Source organism: Arachis ipaensis, chromosome B04 (assembly GCF_000816755.2).
Source record: "Arachis ipaensis cultivar K30076 chromosome B04, Araip1.1, whole genome shotgun sequence".
NCBI classification, from domain to species: domain Eukaryota; kingdom Viridiplantae; phylum Streptophyta; class Magnoliopsida; order Fabales; family Fabaceae; genus Arachis; species Arachis ipaensis.
In genome coordinates, this window is record NC_029788.2 from 14772524 (window position 1) to 14798284 (window position 25761).

General features: G+C 32.9%; 3 protein-coding genes and 1 pseudogene across 3 annotated transcripts; 3 read left to right on the forward strand and 1 right to left on the reverse strand.

Annotated features, from left to right (window-relative positions):
- Nucleotides 373-924, forward strand: LOC107638991 (pupal cuticle protein Edg-91). Its single transcript, XM_016342394.2, has one exon. The coding sequence runs from the start codon at nt 490-492 to the stop codon at nt 886-888; it is 399 nt and encodes a 132-aa protein (XP_016197880.1). The 5' UTR covers nt 373-489; the 3' UTR covers nt 889-924.
- Nucleotides 903-2380, forward strand: LOC110271435 (annotated as a pseudogene).
- LOC107638992 lies at nt 16305-17559 on the forward strand. Its single transcript, XM_016342395.2, has one exon. It carries the CDS (start codon nt 16535-16537, stop codon nt 17555-17557), a length of 1023 nt encoding a protein of 340 aa, XP_016197881.1. The 5' UTR covers nt 16305-16534; the 3' UTR covers nt 17558-17559.
- On the reverse strand, nt 20274-23725 carry LOC107638993 (glucan endo-1,3-beta-glucosidase, basic isoform). Its single transcript, XM_016342396.2, has 2 exons — nt 23505-23725; nt 20274-21415 (listed from the first exon to the last, which is right to left on the reverse strand). Exons 1-2 carry the CDS (start codon nt 23602-23604, stop codon nt 20385-20387), a joined length of 1131 nt encoding a protein of 376 aa, XP_016197882.1. The 5' UTR covers nt 23605-23725; the 3' UTR covers nt 20274-20384.

The following is a 25761-nucleotide window of genomic DNA, read 5'->3' on the forward strand; positions in this document are numbered from 1 at the left end:
TCTAATCTATTTAAATCTAAAAAAAATAGTTATTAATAAACAAATTTTACTAAAAATATTAGGTCTAATTAATTCCAAAAATAATATCAAGAGCGTATCAAATTCAATCATTTATTATACTTTGTTTTAATTTTGAAGGAAAATCACCTCATGCATACCAAGCTAATATGAGGATATATAACAAACAAATTAATATCAAATGCATCATGAGTTCATGACTCAAAATTCTCCACAACAACAGTGAAGCACTTACATTCAATAATTAATGTATCATATATTCCCAAAATATACTATTTTCCAAACCAACTAAAAAGAATAAATTGAACTTGACAAAACATTTATATATTATTGTCCTAGCTTCGCGTGAACCAGCATTGCACTGGATTCCCTTTAATTTTAGCATCTATAAATTATACGCCTAGCTAGTTTGTAACATTAATACTACCAATTATATATCATAATAATTAAGAGTAAGATCAATAATTCAAGATGTTGGATCATCCTCATCAGGCTATGATGAGATATAATTACAATAACCCCCCATCATTTCCTCATCAGCCTGAAGCAACAGCTAACAACGGTTGTTATGCTGATTATGGTGGTAATGGTTATGGCTACGGCTATGGTCGTGGTCATGACCATACTGGTTCTTTTGGGATAAGTGGATTCAACAACAATGGCTACGGCAACCAAAATTTCTCCGGTGCGACGGTTAACAGTGGATATTATTCCTCTGATCGAAACAGGTACTACACTACAAACAACCACGATTCCCCTATTTTTAACAATAGTGGCAGTTTCCATGGCAGTGGCAATGGAAGCTATTATGGAGGTGGTTTTGACGCAAGGAACTACTACAGTAGGAGTGGCTATGGTCCAAGGTTTTGATCTATATATGATGCATGTGTAATATTAAGGGTTTGTTGGTTTAAGAAAATATTTTTATTTTTAAAATTCTGTAAAAAAAAAAAAATAGATAGTAAAAAAAATAAAATCAAATTTCATTTTATTGTTTTTACTTTTTATTTTTATTTTTTATAGAATTTTAAAAATATAAAATATTTAAAATAAAAATAAAAAACCAAAGACACCATAATATAAATATAGTGTGTTTTATATTATGCTAATAGGATAAAGTATATTTTTGTTTCTGAAATTTGACAAAAATTTTAAAAATATTTTTAAGTTTTATTTTGTTTTAATTTTGTTTCAAAAGTTTTCGATTTGTATCAAATATATTCTTGATGGCTAATTTTTCAAAAAAATTAAGACCGATTTAACAACAATTTCATAAGAATAACCTTCAATACAAGCAAATCAAACATAATTTTCATACATTATTGTTAGATTGGTCTTCAATTTTTTTAAAATTTAGCCGTCAAAGTATATTTGATGCAAATCGAAAATTTTTGAGACAAAATTAAAATAAAATAAAATTTAAGAATATTTTTAAAACTTTTGTCAAATTTTAGAGACAAAAAATATCTTTATCCATACTAATATAATTAAAATAACGAATCATGTTTGTCCACTGGTGTGTACTTTGCATTTTCCTTTTGTTTTAACAATTGATATATATGTATGTATGAATTTAATTAGGATAATCAATTTGGTTCAAGTTCGGATAATTTATAATGATTACAATAATAAAGCTCTGCTAATATTAATCTGAACTTGCAATATGTTTGGATTGAATTAATTATTTAAACCGAATAGACAATCAATCTAATTAAGTATTAATTATCATTTAATTATTATTCTATATTAATTGTATGGTTAATAATTAGTTGAAAATCAATCAATTAACTGAAAATAAAAATCGATTCCACGCAATCATTTTCGGTCATGTGTTTAATCGTCTGCGATTTGAGAGTCCTACTTCGTCAACCTCAAACACCTCGCCAGCAAGATCCTTGTGAAGGTGATTGAGTATTGCAAGAAGCACGTCGATGCTGCTGCTTCGGAGGAGAAGCAATCCGAGGAGGATATCAAGATGTGGGATGCTAATAAATTCGACTACGCTTTTCACTTTCATTGTAGCTGCAAACTATTTGAACATCAAGAGCCTCTTGGACCTTACTTGCCAAATAGTGGCAGACATGATTAAGGGCAAGACTCCGGAGGAGATTTGCAAGACATTCAATATCAAGAATGACTTCACCCCAAAGGAGGAGGAGGAAAGTCTGCCGTGAAAATCAGTAGGCATTTTGCATCTCCTGAATCTGCAGATTCTTTCACATATCATCGTGAAAGGGGATTTCTGTTCACTAATCAATCGATTTATTCAATGAAAAAATCGATTGATTTTCTATAGATTGTGATTTCTGCAACTGCAAAGTTTGTATACCTGTCAATTCATAGCTGATGATTATCGTTGCAACAGATTGATAATCATAGTGCGAGAGATTCATAAACTATTACAATTATAAAAATACATAATTGAGAAATAAATTGATGATAGATTGATTATGAAATTAATAATCTTAAGATTTAAAAAAAGATAAAAATTAGAGTTTCCGAATCAAAATAAAATTGATTTCAAGATTAATCTTCATAGAACTTAATGATAAAATTCTAAAAATAAAATATGTTATGAAGAATAAAATAATAATTCATAAAATATAGGACACGTTTTAAAATTAAATAATATATGAAGGATCAATTAATATTAGATAAAAATTATTTGACAATTATTAAAAAATTTAAAAAATATCTTTTGTTATTAGGACCATTTAATAACAGATTTTTTGAGCCATTAAAATCGGAACCAACTAAATTATTGAATCACTGAATTAGTTATTCAATTAGTTGGTCATTAATTCAATCATTTGACTTGATAATAATTGAATAATATATAAAATAATAAATAATATTTTCACATCACCTAAATTTAATTATATAAGCATATATAGATGATATACAGTAGATGAAGAATAAATTTCATCCTACTTTCTGATCATGAAAATGACGTAATTATTTATTGGACTAGAATTGTGGTCCATTTACTATATATATTGAGCTAGACATTGTACTTGTAAAAATTGAAGGTGAGCTTTCAGGTTTATTGTTACCAATTTTCAAAGCTTTTACCGATCCATTTCAATGCCTTTGCCAATCATTTTCAAATACTTCACCCACTAAACGTCTTCGCAAATATTCCCATTACCGAATTTTGATGGGATATAATAATAATGAATGCAGAATTCTTCCACGAGTTTGTATATATATAGATATATCAATGTCATTTCTTAATTAGCTGTTCTTTTATACGAACAACGGGGCGTTATGTCTGGAGGAAAAAAAGTTATACCGAAATTATTTCTAAGAACAGTCCCAATCAAATTAACATGAAATCACAGAAAAAATGCAAGCTGGTGACACAAAGTAAATGTGACAATCATAAACTAAATTATGGCAAAAAGACACATGTTTATCTACATAAGTAATAACACCAAATCCATACTCAATTTCGAGGATCCGAAAATCCATACTCAACACCAAATCTAAACCAGAGAGCATTCAAAGTAATAACAAAAAGGAGAGGCCATGATACTTCGGTTTCACTTTATTTTTTGTAACCTCGAATTAAGTTTGTATCAAGATTTCAGTTTTGGGAGCAAATACGATTCTTTTAAAAAAAAGTGAGTTCGACTCAAAAATTACTTAGTGTTAGTGTCAAAACACACGGTGTCAAAATACTTGCGATAATTGTAGCAAATAAAAGGAAGTACGTAAAATAAATAAAAGCTTTAAATAAATAAAAACGTAAAAATTGAAATTGAAAGAAAGCAAAATACTTGAAGAAAAGAACTACAAATAAAATGTGTAAAGCAAATAAATGAAAAAAACAAATAAATAAAGAAAAAAAACGAAAATAAAAGTGGACTTTAGACGCTCACATGCACTTGCACTCCATTGGCTTTCGTTGCATTGTAGAGACTGGAAAATTTGGCGGAATTTTGGTGTGATGATCTAGTGTTTTTGATTGAAGTCCCAGAACTCTTCTCAATTTATCCTATTTATAGACCATGGAGAATCTTGGCCCACGATCTTACTTCCTCCTTTTTCTCAACCACGACCTTGCCTTGACCGTGAAGAATCTTGACACCCAAGTTTTGATACACACGTCTTCTTCGGTCTTCAAACCCCGCGTTTTCTTTAGCTTGCTCCTCAAATTTTGCACCCATGTTCTCCACCCAGTTTGAATGTCGAGTAGCAAGTCTTGATGCTCAAGGAAAGGCAATAACTACCTTTCGACTTCAACGCTCTTTATACCATCTTTCTTCGACTTCAGCTTGCCCATTTCTGCTTCTGTAGTCGAAACTATTGGTAGTCGAAACGTCCTCTTGTCGGAAAAAAATCTATTTTTGTACCAACACATTGCATCTTTAAAAATTGTTATTTTGTTCAAAAATACAAGTTTTTAATATTCCTCGTGTCGGGCACATGCAACTTTTTCAAATTCTCAAAATTTGAAAGGACAGTTACGCATTATTTAAAATAACGCGCACTTTTCTGAAAATACATAAAGTTTCCCGGGATTTAATGAGTCGTTCTTTGAAAAGAGTACTCCTCACTCCATTATTACTTTTGCAATCAAATCACCCCCAATTTTCGAAAACTCTAGTTTCTTTTCTCTTTGAGCAATACATCATTCATAGCTTCCCAATCAATTTTCCATTTGAGTTCTACGCCGGCCATCACCACCTCTTCTTCTTCTTCAGCAACCATGGCTACTGCTTCTTATCCTCGCGAAGAAGGTGATAACGTTCAAGTTGTTTCTCCTCCTCTATTAGTGGCTGAAGAAGCGCAGTTCTTCCATGGAGATGGAACTTTGAGAGTCCCAAACCCAGATGTGGAAACTTCTGACCTTTGGCGCCACCAGGTATTTCTGCAATTTTCAGTTAATGGAGTATTACATTCTTCTTAGGGCCTTTGGTAACCCAAGAATAGATTGATTCTATTTCTTTTTTCTTTCCATCATCCCCAAAGCATTTACCATTGATTTTCTGCAAGAATGTTAAGGCCTCGTATTTTGCTACTCCAGTCTTTAGAATTGCTCCCCCTAGAAACTAGAGTCCCTTTTTTTCTACCTGAATGTCTCGACTTGCATCCGTATATATGCGTATTTAGGAAGCTCTTAGTATTGTGCATGCCTTAGAATCAGCTACCTTCGATCTTTTTTACATTGCTCCTTTACTAGGGGCTAGTCTGTACTTTTAGTGCCCTACCACTAATAACTTTCATTTTTCTTATGGAATGATGGTCCGACTCTAATGGATATTTTGATCCTGACCGGTTTACTAACTAATGGTGAATTTGTGTCATGGTCAAACAATTATCCTGAGGATGATTTTGACATTAACTTCGATTCGAACTCCATACCGAACTTTATTCACAACAACATGGATTCCGATGGAGACCCTATTTCTGGCAATGAACATGTAGCTTTCCTCTTGCTTTGGCTTAACTCTTTTGTCTTCTGCTTGAAGCCAATCTAAATTTAAAAAATAACTACTTGTCCCTGACCAATATGATTCATCACAAAAAACTCATCGACCTTTCTGCTTTGATTCTAAGTTAGCTTTATGAAACACTTTCTTTGATTGTTGGTGAAATTCATCAAGGGGATCCTTCGATCAATTCTTTTGATCCCTCTGGGTTGTAAATTTGTGGCTAAAATCTATTCTTGAACCTCGACTCACAAATTTGATTCTAAAGTCCTCAACACTCCGATCGATGGTATTCATCTTTCCTAGATTTCTTGGATGAAACCAAAAAAATGTCTTCCATTAGTGCCTTTCGACACTTTGTTAGGATCTTGTCGATATCAAAGAAGACCATAATATTTCATACTTCCCAAACCCGTTCTCATTTCGACCAAGTACTGTTTCATGTCTCAACTCTTTCATTAGCTCTCAGTCAGAGAATCAAGCAGTAGTCAATAATTTGTGGGCTAGGATCTTAACTCATCAAATCTACCCTGTCGACTTACCTCATGAATTTGTGGGCTAGGATACTGATGAGGACGCAGCACCTAAGACAAAGACCAAACAAGGGGGGAGGTCGGAGCAGAGGAAGGTCGAGTGGTGCAACCCTTACCTCCAAGAAGCGTGGTCCTATTGATATTCTGACAGGAGCTGAACCACCAAAGCTTCAAAGAGTGCGACCTGCAACCTCAAAGGTATATACTTAATGATGTCTGTCGCAACTATTTTCACCTTGTACTTGCAATTTTTTTATTTTTTTGAATATATTGCAGTCAAAGCAATCTCGGAAAGGGACTTCCTCTCAAACTGCTGATATTAACGATACTTCTGACTGAGAAATAGATCAGCCAGTTCATGCTGAAACAGAATTTCTTCAGCCTATTTAGACTACTCACACTGTTAGTCCGTCTACTCCTGCTCTGACTTTGACTCAGAATCCATCATCGATAACAGCATATCATATTTTGAACTTTTCTTCTCTGGTACTTATTTTGTTTAGATTTTCAACTTTAAGTTTCTTTCGACTGTAACATGATCATTATATATCTTTCCCTTTTCAGATTCATTATATGCATATTCCTAGTGATGCTGAAACTCACCAAAAATCTGGGTCTGCATATGGATCAGGGTCGACTGTTGCAACTATCACTATGATTCATGGACCTTCACACAGAAATTCATCGAACAGGTCGACACAGAAATTCATCGACGAAGACACAGAACCACCTTTTTTAATGTTTCTTCTCCAGAAGCTGGAGATTTGGATTTTGATGACATCAACTTTGACCTGGAACATATATCATTTCAAGCTTGACAAGTTTATTCCTTTGAAGGAACTATGGGGTTGTCTTCTGGTCTAGAGTTGAGCATTGTTATCCCTCAAGTTGAGAAGTCGACTCAGGCAGTGTCTACCAAAGAAGAAGAGGTCATAGAAGAAGCTACTTCACCTGTGCCCATGGGTCCATATTCTAAAGTTGCCGACAAAATCAACATTGTCCTTGGTTTCTTAAACCATTCTATTGAGGATATCAATGACAATGCTGTCCTAAAGGCTCGACTCCCTGATGCGCTTACTTTTGTCAATCAACGTATTTCCTCCACATTACATTCAACTCTGAACTCATTTATTGACGACATCTCCTCCCTTCTTTCCAAAATTTATGATGCTAATCAAGAACTGAACAAGTCACTTGAGGCTTTAGCTGACTGTGACATCGATGTATAGCTGAAAAAAATATGAAACAGATAAGTCTCAGGTTACTGAGGTTTTGTCGAAGGGTCAGGCAAAGGAACGACAAATGGTGTCGAAGATTGCAGCCTTGGAGAGAGAATTGGTTGAACTAAAATCTGGGAAAAACAAAAATCGCATCTACCAATGTTGTTCTCTCTTCAATTATAAAGGATCGAAAAGGCTCATGCTTCCAAACTTTCAAATCGAGGTGCTTTAGTCAAAGCAGTCACTCGAGCCACCAATGCCCAAGAAGTAGCGCAAGAGTCCTCAAGCCTGGACCAACGTGGTGGTCATAAAACTAACTAGGTAAGTGCACCAAATCGTATCAAATAATACCATGGTGAGTGGATATCGTTCCCATGAGGATTAATGGACTGAGCAAGTAATGATTAATTGATTATTTCTAATTAGACAAATAAAAAATAGAGGAATGAGAATTGAACGTTGAACAGAGATAAATAAATAGCAAAGCAATGAATGAAAACAATGATGATGAGAATGTTAAGATTTCACAATAAATCCTTGTTTTCATTTATTTGAGGTTTACAGAGATCAATTCACGATAAATCATATATAATTGAATTTCAATTCATTGACAACCAAATTTCTCCTTAATTAAATAACCGCCAATTTCTTGGTCAACTACATAACAAAAGAGGTTAAGCACAAATCTGATTTAGATTCAAATAAGATTCAAAAGCAATTGTTAAATTGAATTATATGTCATGTATTCAAGCTAGTCCCAGACAATTGAAACTTACAAGAAAGCATAAGTTTCAAAAGTTTTCTAATCTGAATTATATGTCACTTACTCAAAACTAGAAACAATTGAAAATTATAAAGTGTCGCACACTTTTTGAAACACTATTCCTAGTTAAATCAAAAAAGTCATGAGAAAGAGTTTTCAAGCTAATTCCAATATTAAATTTTCCAAAGCAATACTAGAATTCAAAATGGAGTTAGAATATTTTTCAACAATTCTAATCTTTAGGGATGAAGAACAAAAACTCAATTATGAAATAGATCAATGTATAAACCTCAAACAAAATAAAACACTTAGATTAATAATCCATAAAAAGATAAACAAAGCTCTTAACTTTAACAGAGGAGATTAGTTGCTCATAGTGCAGTAAAACAAAAACTAGAATGAAAAGTGTGATACAGTCTTCAATTCTTGGTTCCCTGGGAGGTTGCTTCCTTTTACATGCCACCTTCCTTGATTCTCCTAGGGGCTTTTTTGGTTGTCCTACTCCTTCTTTGTTCTTGCCTAAAATCTTTCAACAACTTTCTAAACATATCAAAGCTCAAAACAATTCCAAGAAACATTGATTAAAGCACAAAAAATCTCAATTATTATAAGAAAATCACTAACTTTATTCAAAAAAATAATAAAAAAAAAAAACTAAAGATGCTCATGCATTACAACGTCAAGAGGATCTGAAACTCATGTTTAGGAGCTTTTCAAGTTCTCTTTTGCACTTATTTTGTTTAGTATTCTCAACTGACTTTGTTTTAGTGACAATGGTATTTTTTGAGATACTTACCATTTACATGCATGGTTCGACTGCTATTTGTATCTCTTATTCCATACGCATTGCCATCGAAAATTTTTTCTATTTCAAAGGGTCCTTCCCATAAAGGAGACCATTTGCCTTTAACTTGTCAGCTAGAAGTACTAATTTCAACACTAAGTCACTAACTACAAATTTTTTACCTTTCACTTTTTAATTGTATGACTTAGATATCATCTCTATTTGTTTTATCATTCTGTCTAGTGCCATGAGTTGAACTTGGTCTAACTCATCTAATTCACCAATCATACTCGACCAATATTGTTTGACTAGCAAATCATTTTGCCTTGCCACCCTTATGTTTTGCAAATTTATTTCAAGTGGCAAGATAGCTTTATGGCCATACACTAATTCATAAGGTGTCGATCTAATTGATTCTCTTGGAGAATGCCTGTAAGCCCATAACATTTGACTTAGTGTAGTATGCCAGTTTTGAGGTTGCCTCCATATATGCTGCTTGATCAAACTTATCAAAAATGTATTAATAGCTTCGACTAGCCCACTAGCCTGTGCATAGTAGGGAGTCGAGTGTACTATTTTAATGGCTTGTGACTCAGCAAATTCTTTTATTTGTCGACCAGTAAACATGGTCCCTTGATCTGTAGTCATAGTTTGGGAATGTTAAATCTATGAATGATGGATTCCTCAATAAAATCAGTTAATTTGGCTTGTGTTACTTCTTTCATGGGCACAGTTTTCATCCACTTTGTAAAGTAATCTACTGCTACCAAAATAAACTTGTGCCCCTTAGTCGAAGGAGTACGGATCATTCCAATTAGTTCGAGAGCCCAACTGCTATGGCCAAGACCTGATTATAGCATGTAAATCGGAGGCAAGCACTCTCTGAATCAGTGCATGCCTTTAGCATTGATCATAACGTCAAACAAAATTGATACAATCCTTCATCATTAAAGGCCAATACAGTCATTGTTGATGTAGAATCGAATGCATTTTTTGACCCGATTGATGAGCTCCACAAATACCTTCATGCACCTCTGCCATAGTCAAATATGCATCTCACATACTTAAGCATTGGAGTAAAGAACCATCAACACTTTTCTTGAATATATCTCCTCTAACCAATACAAAACTCAATACTAAATACTTAATTTTGTGTTCTATTCTTTGATTGGGTTTTTAAGGAAGTTGATGATCTTATATCTTCAATCATTTGGATCGAGAGTGTTTGCACAACAAATCCCTCTTACTTCTAAAGGATTTTAGTTAGTTTCAATTTCACTAAACTCTTTTATCAACTTAGGAGATATTTTATAGCCAGAAGCCATTTGAGTTAACTCATTAGCTTCTAAGTTCAACTCTCTAAATATGTGCTTTATCGACATTGAGTCGAACTCAGCTAAGAGTCGACCGGCTACCACAAAATACTTGGCAAAATTTTGACTAATAACTCAATAATTTTTAGCCAATTGTTGAATTACTAATTGTGAATCTCCCAGGATTTCAACTGTTTGAGCTCCTTTTTCAATTAAGAGTTCTAGGCCAATGATTAAAGTCTCATACTCTACTTCATTATTTGATAGACTTGGCTCCAATTGAAACATGAACTTGGTCAAAATGTCACCAAGGGTGATTAACACTATTCCCACTCCTACTCCGTTTTGATTTTTTTACCCATCAAAAAATAACTTCTAGGGTTTGAGCGCCAGATATCCAAGTACGGGTCGTTCATCAATGTCGACACAAAAATGGTCTGCTAAAAAGTCAGCAATCACATGTCTATTGACAGCTCTAACGGGAATGTAAAATAAAAATTATTCTATTAGGTTTAACATCCACTTTCCAATTCAACTTCTCAAAATTGGATAAGAAAACATGTATTTAATAACATCAAATTTTGAAACAATATGAACATTCTTCCCAATTAAATAACATTCCAACTGAGTACAAGAGAAATATTGGGCTAAGCAAAATTTCTCGACTGCACTATATCGAGTTTCTACATCAGTCAACATTCGACTTAGATAGTAAACAACTCTTTTATTACCATCTTCGTCCTCTTACGTCAGCATGCTCCCTAGAGTTGTGTCTGACGCAGCTATATATAACCTTAGTGATCGACCTTACTTAATAGCTACCAAGATAGATAGCGAAGTTAAATACTACTTAATCTGGTCAAATGCTTGTTGGTGTTCCTTTTCCCATTTGAATTCTTCTCCCTGTTTTAGTTTCGACAAAGGAGTAAATATTTTTGTTTTTCTCGACAAGTTCAAAATGAAACGTCGAAGAAAATTCACTTTACCTAAGAAAGATTGGAGTTCTTTCTTATTTTTGGGAGGTGATGAGTCGAAGATAGCTTTGCACTTGTTAGTGTCGACAGCCACTCTTTTTTTCTGCATAATGAATCCCAAAAAATTTTTTATTGATACACCGAAAGCACATTTTAATGGGTTCATTTTAAATCGATGATATCTCATTCGTTTAATAGCAGTAAGTTATGCAAATGAGATTGCTTCAACTCTGACTTCACCAATATATCATCAATGTAGATTTCCATAAACTTACCAATAAAATCATGAAAAATAGAATTAATTGCTCTTTAGTAAGTTGTCCCATCATTTTTTAGTCCAATTGGCATGACTAACTATTCATAGTTATCAATGAATCCAGGGCATCGAAAAGCTGTTTTTGACACATATTTCTGGGATATGAATATTTGATTATATTTTGAGTGTCCATCCATAAAGTTCAGAATTTCGCTTGCTGCTACAGAGTCGATCAGCACTCTACAATTGGCATGTGATTCTCATATTTTGATGTAGCTTTATTCAAGTTCTTGAAGTCAATACACACTCTCAACTCTTCATTTTTCTTAATGACAGGCACAATATTAGAAATTCATTCGACATACCTGGCTGTTCGAATGAAACCAACTCTCAACAAATGTTCGACCTCCTCTTTGATTTTCACCATAATTTCAGGTGCAAAACGTCTAGAAGCTTGCTATATAGTTCGAGCGTTATCAATAAGGAAAAGCTTATATTTGACTAAAAATCTGTCTAACCCGGGTATTTCTTTTGTATTTTCAGGCAAAACAATCCTCATATCTCTTCAGCACCTCTATTAACTTCTTAAAAACAGGATCCAAGCATTTGCTAATATATGTAACTCGACCTTCTCCACCAATACTTCCTCGAGAAGGTCTTGTACTTCGACTTTTTTATTGTGCAAGTCTTCTAAAAATAAATCAGACTTCTCAAACCCTAAGGGGTCGAGATCACATATACAATCTAGTGTATGTTCCCTTGTGCACTCCTTCTTCTCAGCCATATAGGCTGAGAGTCAAGCTCAATGGTTCGATATATCTATCAAGTGGATTCTGTGGCCAAGCTTTCCTTGGCCTTAGGGACCAATTTCATACCATGGGCCCCGACATAGCAGCGTTTGATAAGAGTTGGGTCAAATGTGCTTATATCAATATCTAGTGGTCGAACACTAGTATGATATTCCTTAAAGCTGATATTCATCTGTTTAACATAGCAAGGCTTTCATCAGCTTCAATTTCTTCGATCTGTCCATCCTCATCCCAAAGCACCAACTTTTGATGCAAGGTCAAGGAAATTACCTCTACTCCATGGATCCAATCTCTTCCCAATAGCATATTGAAGGTTGCCTTGGTAGGTACCACTATAAATACCGTGGGTCGTTCGACACTTTCTACTTTAATCCTAAGTGGGATCATTTCCATAGCTGTTGTCGACTTATCATTGAATCTAATAACATCCAAGTTTGCCTTAATCGAATCTTCACAGTTTTTTGGAATAGTGAGAGCATGCTCTCAGAAGCAAGTTAATTGTTGCTCCTTTGTCGACCAAGATCCGATTAATCACCAATCCTTGCACCTTGGCCTTAATATATAAAGGTCGAAGATGACCCTTGGTTATCTCATCATGGATTTCAAATAATCCTTCTTTGATCAACTCATTTTTGACAAACCTACATTCGTCCCTGGGATGATATCATCGCAATCCCCACCTTGAAAGTCAAAAGAGAGTACTGACACTGTGGCTACGTAACCAAAATCAGTCTCACCAAACATGATATCCAAGTCATCTTCAAATCTAGAGTCAAAAGTCTCTGTTAACACTTTTTTATCTTCTTTCGACATGAAAATTAACTTGGTCATGGATATTTCTTTGGACACATCTTTTGGCTCCTGGCCCTTGGTCGAGTATGTTTTATCTTCATTTTGTTCTTTCTTATTGGGTGACTTACTATCTTTACCAAACTCGGAATATGGACCTTCTGTGTAGACATATGCCCTTTGTGCCTGAGTCACAGCTCTTAGAATGAAGGGAGCTTTGTCCTAAAAGTAGCATCGAGATCTAGGTCGATTGCTGCCTCTTTTGCTTGTCCCTCTTGAGAAGCACCTCTGTTCTAGTTTCCAATCCAATTTCCAAAACCTCCTCTAGGAACGTTAAAATTATAATTACTTGAGTAGTTTGGAGCATTATTCTATACCCACTTATTATTTGATACATTAAAGGGAGGGACTCTAGTTCAATTTGACATCTCTTGAAATTTCTTACTGTAACGATAGTGCGTATTTGTTGTTTGACAGGAGCACTTAAGGAATCTCGACTTTTACGTCGCTGCTTTAGTTGGGCTTGCCTCAACTCTTCTTGGTAAACTCACTCTCTGCTCTTTTGTCGGAGTCAAAAGTCATAGCAGCTGAGGTGTCGAACAAAGCACTACATCGAGGACAAATAATAATATTTCCTTCCTCTTCTCATTGCTTTAGCAAAAAATCCAGCAGGTCCTCTCCTGCCTTTAGATAGATGGGCCTTTCTGTTTTAAACATGTCGAGTTCAAATTGATCATTTTTTCGTACAAGCTCGACAGAGACCATGTTAAACGAAAAAGTCAATTCCTTTGTTTTTGTAAAGTTTGACTTGATCTGGAAAGGATCGAAGTCCACTTTCATCTCACGTTTCTCTACGAACTTTAATCGACCACCGTCAATTACCTTCTGTATCAAGTCCTTGAAATGTACACAATTATTAGTATAATGACCAGAGACTTGATGAAATTTATAGAACTTTTTATTTCTAATTTCAGAAACAAATGGCATTCTCTTCCCTTCAGGGAGCACAAATTGTTTATCTTTCAACAACATGCCAAAAATCTACTCAGCTTTTGTTAGGTCGAAAGAATAATTCTTTCTTCCTAACAAAGGAGTCTTATCTTTTGTCAGATTAAGAGATTAACACACATAAGGAGGCCCATATTTTAGTTCTGCAGCAAAAGCAGATTTACTGTTCGACTCTTCCTCGCTTAACATATGGGTCTATCTTTTAATTCTAAAGCAAAGGCAGACTCATTGTTTGACTCTTTACTTATACAGTTGACATAATTTACCTTTTTATTAAAGAAAAGTTTTATTTTGTTTGACTCAAGTTCTTCTTTTTCTTTATTCAACTTTTCAATTTGTTGAACTTTATCAGCTAACTGAGCCAAGTCAAGGAATTGATGGTTTACTAATTTCTTTCGAATATTGAAGTTGAGACTATTGATGGCTATTTTGACTATTTCAGATTCATGAATAGGAGTAAAATATTTGTTTCTCATATTCTTGAATCATATCAAATAGTCATCAATGGACTCAGACTTTTTTTCTTTTTAACTTTGAATAAATCAGATAAAGCTACTTTCATTTCACCCCTAAAGAACTAATCATGAAGCAAATATTTGACCGTGTTAGAAGACATTGTTTCCACAAAAACTTGTCTCAACATCTCTGAAAATATAAAGGCACATTCTTCACCAACTGGCAATATTATTGGTGTTGTCCCTGTGACTTGTGTCAAAACAACATTTAGCATCACTACATTAAGTTACAACGACATGGGCACCGACCTTAAATATGGGAATTGTTAATCAAATATTGATAAGCATTATAATTTTTCATATTAGGGTTATAATGAGTCGGTATACCCACTAGAGGGTAACTTAGAGGAGGTGTCGGATTATACAAGGGGTTATTCCTCGTAGTAGCCGTACCTCATATAAACCCTATGTTGGGTCCTCCATTGGTGGAGAGTAATTTGAAGGAAACTCATATGGAGGCCACGTAATGGGTACAGTCGAAGGAACTGCTTCAGTAATTACGGGATTCACCCTTCGACTTGATGGGTTAGCCTCTGCATCTGGACCTCTTGTATTTTTATTAGTGTCATTATTCGACGTATCCATCGAAGTAGAGGCTTTATCAGACATTATTACTTTTTCACTGCGTAATCACATGCAAATTTTGACACGTTGCTTAACCCAGGGTCCTACTTGGTGTGCCAATTTGTTTCACTTGATTTTTGGTAATCTCAATAGGGTGTCGAATCAAGCTTGTATCAAGATCTCAATTCGGAGAGCAAATACGACTCTTTTAAAAAAGAGTGAGCTCGACGCAAAAATTACTTAGTGTTAGTATCGAAACACACAGCGTCGAAACACTTGTGGCAAATTGTAGCAAATAAAAGGAAGTACGTTAAATAAATAAAAAATTTAAATAAATAAAAGCGTAAAAATTGAAATTGAAAGAAAGCAAAATGATTGAAGAAAAGAAATTCAAATAAAATGCGTAAAACAAATAATAAAAAGAAACAAAATTAAAAGTGGACTTCAGACACTTACATACATTTGCACTCTGTTGATTTTTGTTGCATCGCAAAAACTGGTAATTTTGCTGGATTTTTGGTGTGATAATCTAATGTTTTTGATTGAAGTCTCAGATCCCTTCTCAATTTCTCCTATTTATAAACCATAGAGATAAACTTGTCATGAAGAATCTTGACCCACTATCTTATTTCCTCCTTTTTCTCGACTATAATCTTGCCTTAACCATGAAAAGTCTTGACTTCCAAGTTTTGATACACACTTCTTCTTTAGCCTTTAAATCTCTCTTCATTTTGTTACTCAAAATTTACACACATATTTTTCATCTAATTTGAAGGTCGAGTAGCAACTCTTGATGTTCAATAAAAAACAATAACTACCTTTCGACTTCGACACTCTTTATACCGTTTTTTTCGACGTCAATTTGTCTATTCTACTTCTGTAGTCAAAATTATTGATAGTCAAAACGTCCTCTTGTAAAAAAAAATCCAATTTTGTACCAACAACCTCTTTGTAGTGAGATTGAGAAGATTAAGTTTTTTAACCATGTAGAAAGAGGTTGTTGAAGAAATTTACCAGATCCAACCTGTCGACAATGCTTTTCCACGAAATTGCCATTATGCAATCGCCAAGAGCATAATACTTTATTCCCATGAATTCAACGAATAATCGTGATATATATCTATATAGAAGAAGAATACATTTCTTTTGTTTAAAAGGAATACTATTTATTCATTTTGAAAGCCATTAGCCAAAAATGCTTTCTTTCATTCCCTTAGCTTTGATCTCCTTCACCACTTCCCTTCTATAAAGCATCTAATTCTCCAATCTTTTTAATGCCGCCCCTATACATCGCACCTTTAATTTCTGTCGCATCATGTGCATGTGTATGCGGTTCAATTCTTTTGAACTTACTCTAACTAGAGAAGATGATATTCCATAACCAAAACCAAATGTCCCTAACGAAACCCAAATTCCATAAATAATGGAGACTCATTCAAGAGACAAATAATAATGCCATTTATTATACCTCATCAATTTTTTTTTCCTTAAACAAATTAATAAACCTTCTTATTACATTGAATTTGTTCCCATATCCAACAAACAACACAACAATGGGAAGCGCTTACAGTAGTCATCACACTAACCTTGGGAAAGACTCAACTTCTTTCGAATCCGACGCCACCGGCACGGTAGCACGTTGGGGAGACGCCGCCTTTACACTTTCCATGGGAAATTGGAAGGAAAACAACGACCACACCGAAGTTTGGGGCGTCGAATACAAAACAAACCATCATCAAAACAAGAAGAAGAACGTTTGTGGCTTCCAACTCAAAGCGAATTATGATAGCAACGGCGTTGAGAGCATACATTTCGGAATCAGAGACTCTTCCTCCGAAAATGAAACCAAGTTTGCTCTCAAGATCACGAGAGTTGCACGTGACGGCCTCTCCGGCGGGATAACCGGCATCGATTCTTCTTCCACCGGCGGTGGTGCCCCCGTGTCGTTCACGAGGGCGAAGGAGAGTTGCACAATCGAAACCACCATAGTTTCCTACGGTTGTTCGAAGCGAAACGGTCTTTTCGTTCTTGAGACAAAGAAGAAGGTTAGTTCTGAAAACGGTTACGCGGTTACTTTGGCGCACTATTATGTCACAACAAACTTTGGACTTTCTGTAACCGCCAAAGTTTATCGCAATAAAAATGGTAACGGTTTTCATGTTGAAGTGGAGGGTCCCACGAAACACCCCAGTGATGAATTAAGTAAGGTTTTGGCTAAGACTTGCCGTACAGGAATATGGTCACCTAATTTATGTTCTCACTGTAGTAGTAATGGTAATAATGAAAATAATAAGATTAATAATGTTATTGGATCAAAGAAGACTGCTATAGCTACCGTAAAAAATAATGGAGTTTCCAAAAGCTCATCATTGTTGAAGGCTACTACTCCTCAGTCTAATCATCAAGAGCAACAGGGAAAGGATGAAGTAATAGGTCAAGTTGTTAAACAAGCTATGTTCTCGAGCAATGTTGAAGTGCAATACAACAAAGGACTTATCAATTCAACTGGAAACACTACTGGTTTTCTAAACAATTCTATCATCTTTATGAATTATAAGTTGCCTAATTTGGGTTAGAGTGAGATGTATCATAATGTATGTGTGGAAATATGGTGGATGGTGCGCTCTAGCTTTTTATCTTTGTACTTTTGCTTCGAGTCAAGCGTTATCAACAATGGAAAAATAGATTTTATAATAATTTGAAAATAATGTAATAAGATATGTGTATTCAATTCATAAACGCCCATTTATTATTGTTAATTTGTGAGAGCCTGTCATGAAGCCTATGTGTAAGCTTAGAGCTGGAATATTATCTTTTGATAAAACTGTGCTATTAACTACCAAGATCTTTGTGGGAGAGAAAAAAAAATTTTTTAGTTATTTTTTTTTTGTTACCAAAAATTTTTGAATTTCTATTATGAAAGTAAACACATGTTTCCGAAGAATTAATGTTAACATTTGGATAAAAGTTCAACACGTTTGTTTTTTCGGTCAGGAGTTCAACACGTTTGTTTGTAACCTATTGGCCAGCATTGTTTAGAATGAACATATTGTTTTATTACGTGAGCAATGCTAGAGAACTAAAAGGGTATTAGTCAAAAATCAACTAAATATCTTTGGGTGAATTCAAAATTTTTACGAATTAATATATATGGATGTTTCTTCTGCTAAGTATCAAAATGTTTCTTTTTCATATTAAATGGATGTTCTTTTATATATTTTTCGAATTTTCTTGTATTACAAATGTAAATGTCTCTATTTTTTTAAGAATTTCATATTTTTTTTTAATTTTATAGATATTTAATTATTTTTGCTAAAATATAATTAGATATTTCTTTTGTTAAGTATTAGGATATTTTTTTCCATATTAAATGAATATTTTTTTTTTAATTTTGTAATTGTGTAGTTTGCAGTCTCTTTATTCATCAAAACCGCACCTAATATCCCAAAACACAGAGAACAACATCTGCAACAAACCCCTAATTACAAACATGTGTGTTGAATATAAAATAGGAACTCCATCATCCATCATCCTGCACTCTAACATGCCCCCTGCTACAAGTCAATCAAACCACATCCTACATGAGAATTCCTATGGAACCACTCTTAATCATCTTAGCATGAAACTGCATCCCCCTGCCAAATCTTTGAGGGAAGTAAAGGCAGTCAAAACACTAGCCATAGTGAACATGTCAACCTCCAATCCCATCGTAACCATTTCACAGAACGGTGCCAGCGCCTCCGATCCCTCGCGGTGTTGCCCGCACACCACAATCATCGAGTTCTAAGAAACCTCATCCCTCCCACCAAGCCCCATCTCATGAAACAGTCTTTTCGCCTCACACAAGAATCCTTTCTTGCTATAATTCGTGAGCATGACATTGTTAACAGAAGCATAAGAATCAAACCCACCCATCACCACAAAGCATAGCAGTATTGGTGAGAAAGAGAGATCTGTGTGTGTGATTGTTAGAGGTAGGTAAGTTAATGTGAGAAAGAAGAGGAAGGTTTTTATAGGTTTTAATTAGGTTTACTTAATTAATTTAAAATTTTTTAAATTTTGAATCTAAAAAATTTAAAATTAATTATTAATATAAATTAATGTGATTTTGTTTAGTTTTTTGTTGATAACCTCTTGATTTCATATACTTTTTCTTATTACATATTTAAGTTTTATTTAAAAATTTATTATTAATTAATAAATTATTACATATATAAAATAAAATTTCAATTTCTAATACAGTTAAATAAACTAATAAATTACTAATTCAAATTAATTAAGCTTATTTTTTGACATAGACAAATAAGTAAACTTTTTAATTTTTGGTCATGAAACAAGTAAGCATATGTTGGGTTCTACTTCATGGGTGTAATACAATTACTATTCTTTTGGGTTGGATATTTCTATGGGCTTAACTCAAACGTCAAATCTGTTTTAGGAGATGCAATATTTTAAAGTTGTGGCTGAGACTTAGTTTAAATCATGTGCTCTTAATATGTTGTATCCGGATTCAAATTTTGATGAGTATATGAAGTGTTGAATATAAACTCCTAAATATTGTGTGGGTGAGTGTGTAGGGTGAGTGTGTTGTGATACTTAGAATTGGAAGTTGTCCAACTCCAATCCACTTGACCAAAAAAAAATAAATAAATAAATCTACAAGACAACCAACTTGGGTTGGTCGAGTAGTGAACTCGTCCGCTTAGATTCGCTACGGATTAGTCCTTAACCTGTCGGATTGGGAGATACAGTTTGAGTAAATAAAAAAAATCTACAAGATCAAAAAAGATTTAATATATTTAATTAAATTATTATTTAATAACTTTTAATTATTAATTAATAACTTCATATAAAAATAATTAAATATAAATTTTCATCATCTAGGCATCTATTAAACTAATCTTTTTAGTTTTTAGATGGGTGTCTTTTCATTGCTCTCAACTCAATAGGCTACTTAAGTCACAAAAGCTGCCAATGAGCTATAGTTGAGACGACATATGTCTCCACTCCCCAGTTCTCCTACCCCTAAGATGTTGGGTTTAGGCTAAAATTTTTATTAAGTCAAAAAATACCATTAAAAAATTAAAATGTATTCATATTTTAATTATTGTATTCACATAAAAATATATATTTACGTGAATATAACCTTTTTATAATAAACTTTGTTAGGTATACAATAATTTTTGTGAATAATGTGAACAATAGATTTTAAAATTGATTCAATAAAGTAAAAACACACTACATCCTAAATTATTCACATAAATTTTAATATTAGAATAACCATCCACACACTTAATGAATTAAACATCCCATATATCCATTGTTTCCATTATTTAGTATTTTCATTGTCTCTATGTACTTTTCCTTTTATAATTTTATTTCACATACATGGAGCAATCTTAGTTAGGCGTCGCTCCTTAAAGAAACAGAAGCATTCTTAATAGCAACAATGTCATCCTCCCAGTGTCTTGCTGCACTAAATCCAAAATTAAATGGATACTTCTTTTGGTTGTTTGGATAGAAGACACCGAAATGTTTCTCCACTTCAGGGCTCTTTTGGTTCTCATCAAACATCCCAAACAGGTAAGTCTCTATAGCCACATTAGGCCTCATTGGGGTACCACCCTTCACATGTTGAATCAAATTTCCCAAATAAACTCTTGCATTGTCATATGTTGCCGCAAATCCACCATCCGAAGGCCATCCACTCTCAGACACAACCACTTTCACGTATCCAATCCCGGTGTTATCAAGAGCCGCATGAACAGAGTCCAAAACTGCATCAAACAGGTTTTGGTACCCTCTTGATCCATCCCAGACAACAACATTCGGTGCAGTAAACAAAGCGTAAGGCAGTGATATATCATTGGGGTCTCCAACGTAGCTAAAATAAGGGTACACATTTGCGAAAAGTGGCAAATTTGCATAGACTAAGTAGCCGATTATGGGGTCCAAGTAGGACCTTACATCGCTTCGAAATGAACCCTTTGATGGGGGATAAGAGGTTCCTATAAGGGTCATGTCGATGGCGGTTGAAACCTTGATTTGATCATGAAGGCCTTTAGCTCTTATGGCTTGATACACGTTTTGGATTGCTGGGAGAACGTACTGAGCCATCCATGAAGTGGAGTCGCCGACGGGTTTGACTTCGTTGCCGACGGCGATGTATTTGATGTTGACAGCTGGATAGAAGTTGAGGACGTTTGTTTGAACCCATTGGCCAGCGTTGTTTGGGTTGGCCAGGCTTTGAAGGTCGGAATTTGGAACGTCCAACATGACCTCAATGCCGCTGTTTCTAAGTGCTTCGAGAGCTGCTTGGTTTGGATCGTAGAGCCTCATTCTCACAATGTTGTTTGCTTTGCAAAGCTCTATCACTTCTTGTGGTGATGGTAGGTTGTTGCCCATCATCCCGTAACATACACCAATTTGAGCTCCTGCAATCAAATAATTACACATTTAGAAGAGAATCATGCTGGCTGTACATTAGAATTAGTCCTCAAGATCCGTTAATAATATGAATAGGAAAGTATAGGTACAGAATGAAAATACTAAAATAATATGAATAATGGATATATGGGACGTTTATTTTACTAGGTGTGCGGGTGGTTATTCTAATATTAAGATTTAGGTAGATAATTTGGAGATGTAATGTGTTTTGATTTGATTGGTGATTATTTACGTTGTTCAAAAAAATTATTAGTTACCTAATATAACCTATATAAAGTATACGTTGAAATATAAATATATATTGAAAATAAACTAAATAATTAATATTTATATATAAAATATATTTGTCTTTTTAATGAATTATTGTACCGAAAATTGAGATATTTTTATTAGAATTTAACATACATACATAAGTTGAATTGTTAAACAAATTAAAAACACTTAAAAATGAGAAAAAAAATTAAATGGACTAAACGAGTTAGCCAGTTTATTTCGCGAGTCAGTCCATTTAATATACGAGTTAACGAGACTCACAAAGCTTTTTGAGATACTTGACTCATTCTAATAGTCCTATAAATAAGTAAGCTCGATGTAGAGCAATCTCCCACCTAGCGGACTAGTTTTTTTTAGTTATGATGGAAACTATTGGAGCAAAGAATTTTTAGTAGAAAAAGAATGAAAAATTAATTAATGTTAGATAAATATAATACGAATATAAAAGGGGAAAAAAGGAGAGGAGTAAATCTCAACCGCGAATAGGTGTAAAGAGATGGCAATACATGTTGAGTTTGATAAGTCTAATGAATTAGTCTTTTAAGTCTTTTGGATCTAGCTCCTTTTACTGCTTAAGTCAACTAACTGTTTTTAGGTGAGATGGCAAATTGTTGTTTAATCTGATAAGTCTAATGAACTAGTCTTTTAAGTTGTTTTCTGTTTATAGATGTAAGAATATATTAGGATCAATTAATATTTATTAAAATTATTTAATATACTTGAATATTTATTATAAAATATTATATTTTTATTATTGTATCATTCTCTTAACATCTATAAATATCTTTTTATATTATATTATTCTAAATAATTTAAATACATTCAATAATAAATAATTTTTTCTTCAATTCAATCTCTTGTAACAATGGAGTTAACACAACCGCCAAATCATTGTAAGGAGGTGGCAATGTTAAGTCTAATAATAAATTATATGCGGTGCTTAAGTAATAAAGTTACAGTAAATTCTGATAGTATGATATTTTTATAAGCTTAAAATTTGGTTTGGTAAAGTTTTTTAAAGAAATGTTTGTATTTTTAAAAAATTTAAGCTCTTTATTTTATGTTTGATAAATAAAAAAGACTATGTGCTTATACTTACAGCTTTTAAAAGATCGGGGGTATTTTTGAAAACATTTAAGATAGAGCTTTTTAAAATTGGCTTGTACTTTTCAAAATTTAAAAATCTAATATAACCTCATATGTTAATTAATTTTCAAATTTAATGCTTGCATTTATGTCTATTATAGTATTTTTAAATTTTAAAAGCTATTTTACCAAACACAATTGTTGTTGGTTGTGTTTATTGAAAACTATTTTTAATTTGATTTACCAAACATAAATACTTCAACTTTTAGAAAGCTATCTTTTAAAAATTAGTTTTTATAAACTATTTTTAAAAAGTAAAAATTTTACCAAACTAAGTTTAAGTATAATATATAGAATATAATTCAACTAATTCTTCTTAATTAATTTTGTTCGATAGGTCAATTTTTCAATTAATTAATAAATGAGAAGAGATATTGAGTTAGATAAAATGACAAAGGTGATTATTCACGTACAATTATCTTCACATGAAATTAATAGTCGAACTATAATTTAATTAAACAAATTAAATCATCTAACAATTCTTAATTATTAATTTTACATAAAAATAAAAATAATTGCATATAAATTTTCATCAATTATAAAATTTAATTCTATTAACATATCTTCTATAATAGAAAGAATTAGAATAATTTTGGGTTAGAAGAAACAAAAACGAATAGTAACACTAACACACATAATAAACAGTTGAACACTAACCAGTAATGCGAAGATTTACTGCGAATAATGCCAACATGAGTAACAGAGAAGCCATTAAGACACTGCTGCTTATTGTTATTGCAAAGAAGAAAGAAGCCATTCATATAGCACCAAAGTAAAGCACTTGGTTAGTATTGTGTCTGATGAGACTCAGTAGTCTTAAATGTGGCATATATATAGTCACACATTGATAATAACATCTATATATGTGTTTGGATACCAATAATTATTATTAGATTCAGTGTATTCATTCTTGTTCTAGCCATCCATTATTATCCATAGGATACATCACTAATTTTCTTTTTCCGAATGCCTTATTCTTTTTCTATTTGAACTGTATTAGGCTAGTTTGGCCGTAGTGTGGCTATGAGTCACTGTCATTCTAATTTGTGCACTATGCAATTATGCATGCATGCTTTCCGCCATTCTTATATTTTATTTTATTAGTAAACCAAGTGGAGTTATTTATTTATTTATTGTGTCTAAACCAAGTGGATATATATATGTGTGGTTGGGCCATAGATAGATGGTTATAATAATGTGTATTTCACTGTGCTATAATACTACGAGATGATGAAGTATATTGGTCTAGACTTTAGACACAAATTGCTAATCTTTTAATTGAATTTGGATCTTCTCAAGATCTTAATTACCTGATATGATTAAAATGTTTTCATAGTTGAGATGGAGAAAGAAAAAAACAAAACCAGTCACAGACAGCACGTGATCACCTTCCACTACATCCCATGAATGCACCCACAATTCTATTGAAACTAAATGTAAATATGCACACACAAAAATATAATAATAAATAAAATTAAATTAAAAACATTTCTGTTAATTTTATAAGTAAAATTAAAAAAAAAATACCAAAAAAAAATTAAAAATTATACTTTACTACTCCTCTAATTAAAACACAAATTAAAAGAATCCATTCCCTGATTTTACCGATTTGATTGACATTTAGATCATTTTTACATTTAAATTGGTCAACAGCAGTTAAATTCGTTAGAAGTCGGCCAATTTAACACAAACCGACATACAAAAAACTGTGTCTAATAAATTAGACAAGTGCTAACACTGATACACTCTGCACTTGCAGTGTTCTCCATGTTAGCCTTTCTTCTGCACATAAGTCTTATAAAAGCTTTTCTGTAACATCAAACTTGTGTCGTCAAGTTAGGAGGCGCAAAATTTTGCCACTAGGCTAAGTCGTTTCATTTGGTTTAATTTTATATTTATTCATAATCATCATTTTAAAAACATATTCTTCTCTTCCAAACATCCTCCTCTCCCAAACCACTACCGCCACCAACATCATTTCTTCCCCGTATCTTATCTCTAATTTCAACCACAATTCCACCCACTCCCATCTCCTGTCTCTCAATATTCATATATGGTGTCTTGGAAGAAAAACATCACAAACCATTGTTCATGCATTAATTTATTGTTACTATTAAATCACTTGTTATTATTTTATCTTTATTTTATTTTTATTTATCTTTATTTATTTTTATCTTTTATGAAAAATGTTTATATATATTTAGATTTATTTTTATAATTTTTTAATCAATCAACAATTAATTTTAATTAATCAAAAAATACAAAATATAACTTTTTTTATTTTTTTTCATTCTTTTACAGTTTTATTAGTTACTATTAATTATTAATTAATATTAATTATCATGGTTCATGTATTAATATAGTTGATTTTATGTGTATGTGATTATTGCAGAACAAGAGAACCGTGTTGTGATGGATTGCACCGTGAAGTCATGTTTGTGGCTATGAAAATGTTAGTTATGTGGTATTCTTGTTAAGTTCAAATCCAACACCTGCAATATAACTTCCTCATAACATGAATTAAAAGAGGGGGAGGGGAGTAGTAGTGCGTACACCAAGTTAAAAGTATATTTCGTTGGTGGGTTGATAGTGTTAACAAATGGTTTAATTACTCGTGAAATTTTTAATTAAGTATTTATATTTTTTTTTTAATTGGGTTTTTAGTAATTGACTTAATTTTATAGGAATCCAACTAAAAAAAATTGGTGTAGGAATCCAAATAAAAGAAAAAAGTGTAGAGACTCGATTAAAAAAATTGGTGCAAGGACTCAATTAAAAAGAAAAAAATAAAGGGACCTAATTAAAAATTTTGTAAAACTATAAGAACAAACAGAATAATTAAACCATACAATTATGAAAGAATAAAAAAATAAAAGATATAAAATTTTTATTGTATGTTGTTATTGTTGTATGT

What these genes read in the sequence shown, in the direction of transcription:
- LOC107638991 (XM_016342394.2), top strand. Translation starts at nt 490, where the DNA reads ATGTTGGATCATCCTCATCAGGCTATGATGAGATATAATTACAATAAC.
- LOC107638992 (XM_016342395.2), top strand. Translation starts at nt 16,535, where the DNA reads ATGGGAAGCGCTTACAGTAGTCATCACACTAACCTTGGGAAAGACTCA.
- LOC107638993 (XM_016342396.2), bottom strand. Translation starts at nt 23,604, where the DNA reads ATGGCTTCTTTCTTCTTTGCAATAACAATAAGCAGCAGTGTCTTAATG. An exon ending in AGTAAATCTTCGCATTACTG is followed by an intron (nt 21,416 to 23,504) that starts GTTAGTGTTCAA and finishes ATTTGATTGCAG; the next exon opens with GAGCTCAAATTGGTGTATGT.